Consider the following 6536-nt stretch of genomic DNA (forward strand, 5'->3'; position numbering starts at 1 on the left):
TTCAGCAGAAGGCACTTGTCTGGACAAGATGGTTTCTGATGGCTGGTTGCTTTTGGAATGTGGTGTGGTGTGGAGAGAGTTAAGGTGTGGTGGAGGAAGCACGCGTTGCTGCAGAGCAGTGAGGAGGCTGTAGTAGAGCATGCAGCAGTGGGAGGGCAGGAGAGAGGACTGGAGAGCAGCTGCCTCATCGCACCTGCCTGGGGTCTGGTCCATGGTCAGCGACATGAGAAATCAGGTAGACCTGCTGGCTGCTGTCACGGTTCTGGGCGTCCTGGAGCAAGGTAAATAAATGTCCTTTATGTAATGCCAGCTAACGATGTTCGACTGTGGAACTTGGTCACTGGGTTTTGCTCAGAGTCTCTCTGGAAAGAAAGTTGCTGTTTTCCAGCATGGTAAAATGATGCTTGACTGTTCACTGTGGAAGTGTTGTGCCTGAGGAGTTTCATTAATAGGAACTAAAAAAACCTCACAAACCTCAAAGCCAGCATCCTAGAAGGAAAGGAAATTTAAGTTTTACTTTGCAACTTAAAACAGCTTCAGCAATCCAATGTCTTTAAAACATTTTCTATGGTCGAATTTTAGCAGGTAGTTTGTAACTTAGAGCGGCTGGAGGTAGCCAAAGTAAAGGGAGGTTGATAAATACACTGCCCGAGAGGTCAGCGTACGATACATCGTACGTGCATGGAGGAGAGGTATTTCTCCTCTGTGACCACTATCGTTACGTGTTCATATAGCTGAGCTGCACGGCGCAGATAAAGAGATGAGTTGACAGCACACAGTAATTTGGAAACTCATGAAGCTCCTCTGGTCGGAAATGCACATAGACATCTTCCAAGAAACTTGGCGACTTCTCATAACTTCAATAGATGCGTTTGGTTTAGCCCGTTGAGAAAGAAGCTGTGGTGTTGCCAAGCTGCGTCCTCCTCTTGTGTTTAATTGTGGGTCCTCTGGGAAAAGACCTCTCCCTCCTCAGGCTTCAGGAGGGTCATGGAAGGGGACGTTGACCCTGTCTAGATGGGGACAGAGCCCCCGTTTTATAACAGTCTTTGTGTTTCTATAAGGGAAGGTTGGTTTGTGGGGGTTTTATTATGTATCACTGAATTAATTCACTGTAGAGCTATCACACACCTCCTCACAAATGGATGTGTCTAACAGTCTGATGGGGTTTTAGCCATCAGATGATAAATCTCTTAATATAAGCATTATTTAAAAGACAAATACTCAAAGAATAGAGATAAAGATTTCTGAATGATCAGGAATATTCCTCAAACCATCTACAGCGAAACAGCTACAAATGGAAGATACTTTAGTCTTGTGAATTCTGCTGGTGCTGAGCGAAGTGGGGCTGGTGGGAGCGTTAGTGTGAAGAAATACCGCGGTGCAACACCGACGTGCACTGTACAGATGGGTACTCTTCCATCTCATCCTGGTGCAGGAGACATAACTTACAGCTGAGCTTAGTAGGGTGCTGGTTGGTTTTTATTTTCCTGTTAACTTTCTGGGAGCCCCCTGTTCCCACGTGCTTTAAAGTAACTTTCTCCTTTTTTTTTAGTTATGCGCAGTTCAGCAAAGCTCTGAGCTCTGTAGATGTGTGCCCCTGCCCTGGGCTGAACCCTCTACCCGAGAGCAGAACAAAGCTACTACAAGTTTTAGGAGGTCCCCCCCCACCTTTTTTTCTTTCAATGGCTTCAAAGGAAATAAAGCTTACGTGATGTCACTGTCAGTCCCCACAGAGCTCGTTTGCCAGGTTCATTCAAATGTGGCAGGTGTCAGCTATAACATGGTTCAACAAGTCTGTGGACATAATCAAATAGAGAATGAAGGTCTGGCTCATGCCTCCATTGAGGAGCAAAGTGCAGAGAGGGCTCAGCCCCTGTGAGCCGTGTGGGAATCCACACAGGCGTTTAACCTCGAGACAGGAACAGCAAGAAACCGGTCGGAAAGGTTCTGCAGAGTAAATTGAACTCTTTTCCCTAAAAGTCCCCAGTGGAAAGATTCAATTCAAACAATGCAAAAGATGCATTGTTTCTTCAACACCTCGTTCGGAGAAGTGCTTTTGGAGGGTGATTCTGCATCCCTAAAGCTTCACCTGTACACTGGGTTTGGAAGACAGCTATAGCCGTCCTCCGAAAGGCTCTCGCTCTCCTCCTGGGTGGTTGTTTCACAGAGCTGATGGAGAGGCTGGGTCTGAAATTATTCTCGCTGTCCTCATCAGCCACAAGAGTGCTACATTAGGAAGGGTGCACACGGCACGAAGCAGGATGAAGGCTGCTGCCCAGCACGGCCAGGCTTGTGCCACGAGCCAGAGCTGAGCACGATGCGGTTACTTCGGCTCAGTCTGTCTCTTGAGCAGTGTCTGGGATGAGACCCTGAGGGCAGTAGCTGCGAGGGAGGGACGTCCTTGTCTGATGTGAAGAGGAGGTAACGGGACAGTCGTGGTCCCGTTAGCTTCTTCCCAGAGCTCTGCCAGCCGCTGCTGAGCTGCCAGTTGTGCGATGCTGCAGAGCTGGCTGGCTGCCTTCACACAGGGGATGCTGCACAGCATCCTGCTGAGCTCAGGGGCAGGATGATGTCCTCACCCTCGACCATAATCAATGTGCTACACCCAAACTGGGGTGGGGGTGGAAGCAAACTTGTTCCTCCCCACCTTTCTCTCTTGGTGCCTCTCATTTAGGGCTGAGTCACTACACATGCTGTGGAAGACACTAGAACACGAGCGTTTTCTTAAATGAATGTCTGTGTTTAAATGAATCGTGTGTTGTGTAATCCACAGGTCAGAGCATCAGATTATTTACATTTCTAATTCCCTTTTCTTCTACATATGTTCTAGCATTTTCTGCAGGCATGCATGGATCTGTCTTGTCTTTAATCTTGCAACATCTGTCCCTTTCCCTTCTCTCTCCTGCTGTTCTGCTGTTATCTTTGTTAGCCAGTCCACACGGCAGTCCTTGAAGCCTGGCTCCGCATCTCTGCTCAGTGCTCTGGAAATGTTGCTATGGTAGGACCTTGCTAATCTAAGTGACTCATCAGCACGCTGCCACAGCCACCAAAGTCACCGGCTTTATAGTTTGGTTTTCTCCTGTGTGAAAATTCACATTTTCAATAGAGGCAGCACTGAGCACCTCAATAGAAACACTTGAATCATCAGCAATCACCCGTGGGCCCTTGAGCTGCTCAAGCCTTGGGGCTACCCTGCAGGGGTGAGGTGGAGGAAGTAATGGCCCTCCTCCCCGCTTCCTTCTCCTGCCGTGGTGATGAGCATCTCTAACCCAGTGAAGGACAGCAGTGCTTCACAGCTTGGATGCTGCCCTGTGACATGGGGCCATCCTCGTGTAAAAGCTTCAGACCTGCTGGGTGTAGTGGGAAGTTATTCAGCGTTCCCACGGGACCAGCTGATGGTGTGCTAATACTCTAAACCCAGAGCTCAAGATTGAGAAAGATGAACAACTCTGTCATGGGGTGTGGACTTGGTCAGTTTTAGGGGCGTTGCTGGCCTTGCTGCAGGACCAGGGTGTGTTGGTTCACCAGGGAGCTGCTCCGAGGGCTGGGTGCTGGCCCTGAAGCTACGCAAAGCGCCAGCCAGACCTTGGGCTCTGCGGCCGGACGACCAAATCCGCATGTAAAGTACCAGCCTGGAATAAACGGCACGTTCTTTCCAGGTTGTACATGACAGCCCTGGACTATGAACCTAGGCACTGTCCGCTCTGATTCTGAGCTAGATAAAGCTTGGCTGAGTAAACCACTGTGGTGTTCCTTTTCCAGCCTATTTTGCGCTGCAGGTGATCTATGCCCGGCGGAAGTATAAGATCTCCCCTCCTGAGACAACAGGTCACCCTGAATTTGAGCGGATCTTCAGAGCTCAGTAAGATTTTTTTTTTTTATTATTTGTGGTAACTTCATCTAGACATGACTTGAGTCAAGTGTCGCTACCAGGAAAGACTGGAGTCAACCTCAAGTCACTTTTCCACTTACTGCTCATGATACTAGAGGCTGATTTTTTTCAATGCTTGACGCGCAGAGGTCTGAGTGGGTTCGGAGCATTTTGGCTGGAGCGTTTCTGCCCATCCCCGATCATCCTCCTGGCATTGTGACAGCAGCCAGACTACAAGTTAGCGGCTGTATGGAGGAGGTGCTGAGCGTCAATGCCTTATAATTGCAAAATTAATGTTAATGCTGGCTCCAGATTATGCGAAGCTGAAGCTGTATTAATAACCTAATATTTGCTTGTGAGTTTTTGCTGCTGAATGGAAGCAAAGGGCCTTGCTGGATGAACCAGGTAAAAGGACAATTCAATTTTTTTTCTTTTTTTAAGTCATTGTACTGTGAAAGTCAGCACTCACGGGGCCATGCCAAGGGCTGTTTCTTTTTGCTTTGTTCCTATGGTGAGAGCAATGCTGGAGCGAAACTGGAAACATTCACAGAGCCCTTCAGCTTCCAGCAAGCACCAGTTCTGTCTTTCATCTCAGTCGCTCTGTTTTGTAAGTGATTTGAAAGGAACTGGCCGGAGTTTGTTTGAAGGGTAGTTCGAGGACGGCGCTAAATCCCGAACAAAGCAGCTGCGTTTCCTTGCCAGCGAGCAGGGAACGTTTGTGGAGCCACAAAACCACCCGCTTCGGTCCTTTTGGGAGGCAGAAGGCGGCCAGTGGGCATGGGAGGCACAGCCTTCGCTAGCTGGGGAGCTGCTGGTGGGGCTTTCCACTAACCGCTGGGCTGGGCGCTAACCGCGGGGTGCTGCGGGCAGCAGCCTGCCGGGCAGCCCCCGCTATATTCTGCGGTGAAGGCGACCCCAGCGATCTCGGATTTGAGAAGGTTTTTCTTCCTTCAACCGCGGGGTGCTGCGGGAAGCAGCCTGCCGGGCAGCCCCCGCTATATTCTGCGGTGAAGGCGACCCCAGCGATCTCGGATTTGAGAAGGTTTTTCTTCCTTCTGGGTCTTTTCCCCCCCTCCTTTATTCTTTTCCCTGTGGGAAAGGATACAAGTGGATAATTTGGTTTGGTATATTAAAAAGAAAAAGAGGGGGAAAAGGTATTGATTTATTACCCGTGGAAACCTGGCAGCCTCCCCTCACCGAGGCTTGAACTGCATTTGCAGTGTTAAGTCCTTCAGACTTTTTCCAGCTCCCAATCTGGTTCCGTTCCCAGAGGCTTGGTAAAATTTTTGGCCAAATTTAAGATTAAATTGCCCGGGGAACGGTGAAGTGTAGGAGAAATGGAGAAACAAAACAATTGTTTTTCCCAGCACAGCTCCCACTGTCTGTCCTTGCAGAAAATCTGTATTTTTGTCACTAAGAGAAAAAGGAAGAAAACCCAGCTGTGGGTCTGATCACCTTCTGCTGAATTCCATCTGGGAGAAGACTCCTGTGCTCCAAGGAGGAGGGATGCTCAGATGTGGGCTGTGCTCACTCAAGGGCAAGATTAGGCTCCTTAAGTGACAATAAGGAACATCCACCCGTGCAGCTTTTAAGCTGTAGTGGCACTGGATGTCTGTGAGGGTGCCGGCGCGGGCGGGGGAGCGCTGAGGACGAGCCTGTTGAGGGTCCAGCAAAGACGCATCTCCATCTTGGCCACAGCTCGTCATTGCAGGGTCCATGTAAATGCAGGTGAGGTGAACACTGCGCATCCTTTGGGTGCTTTTTCTACTCTAAAACACAGCTACTGGGTGTCCTTGGTTGCAGAAAAGGCCCTTTGTCCCCAGCACAGCGATGCCTCTTATCAGCCCTTTCAGTTTGCTCCGACAAGTCTCCAGCTTATCTCTCCAGCCTCGGTTAACCAGCCTCTGACGTGCAAGGATGAGGTTTTAACTCTCATCTCTGGTTCTCACCAGGGCAAATTGCTCAGAGTACTTCCCAATCTTCATCTCGCTCCTCTGGGTTGCTGGAATCTTCTTCCATCAAGGTAAGGGGAATGGGGGGGTGGAACCACAAACCATGCAGCCAAAAAAACCCAATTTAAATCCCATTGTGACTCTCTGTACCTGTGAGGCTGTTACTCGGGGAAAGCAAAGCTCCTCTTTGGAGGAGAGCCCCGACCCCAGTGCGCATGAAGCTGCTGGTAGCAGCCGAGGAGCTTGGTTCTTCCCCCGTGCTGTTTCTCTCAGACAAGGTCAGGCTGGCACATGGTGCCAGGGTGGCAGCAAGCTGGAGCAGAGCTGCAACACGATGCCCAAACCGCGACATCAGAACGAGAAACCATAACCCAAACCGTTAGTCATCCCCCGTCCGCTCCGTACCGAGCGGGTTCAGAGGGCTTGGCTGCTGCCACCGGGAAGATGCGAGGAAGGACCACAGATGGGAGCGTGGCAGACTTTGGGGGGCAGAGAAGTTCGTCCCTCACAAAAAGGGAAGAGGGAAGAAAAACGTGTTTGAACTCCCACAGCATTTGAAAGCCGAGTCCCTCTGTGTTTGGCTCTTGTGGCCGTGGCAGGGGGAAGTGGGGCCGTGGGTGACCGAGCTGTGCTGCAGCTCCAGCAGTGCCCGGGGACCCCCGGCTCCATCGGGCCTCCGCTCTCCTCTCTCCCGCAGGTGTGGCCGCGGGCCG

At 50.4% G+C, this 6536-nt stretch overlaps 1 protein-coding gene across 1 annotated transcript in view; it reads left to right on the forward strand.

Moving 5' to 3' along the window:
• The first annotated feature begins 223 nt into the window (after nt 1-223).
• Nucleotides 224-6536, forward strand: part of LTC4S (leukotriene C4 synthase) — a 6888-nt gene continuing 575 nt past the window's right edge. Inside the window, exons 1-3 of the mRNA XM_010141008.1 lie at nt 224-281; nt 3763-3862; nt 5824-5894. Of these exons, the coding sequence (XP_010139310.1) occupies nt 224-281; nt 3763-3862; nt 5824-5894 (229 nt within the window). The remainder of the gene's footprint in view (nt 282-3762; nt 3863-5823; nt 5895-6536) is intronic.

Source organism: Buceros rhinoceros, unplaced genomic scaffold (genome assembly GCF_000710305.1).
Source record: "Buceros rhinoceros silvestris isolate BGI_N320 unplaced genomic scaffold, ASM71030v1 scaffold8738, whole genome shotgun sequence".
Classification (NCBI taxonomy): Eukaryota; Metazoa; Chordata; class Aves; order Bucerotiformes; family Bucerotidae; genus Buceros; species Buceros rhinoceros.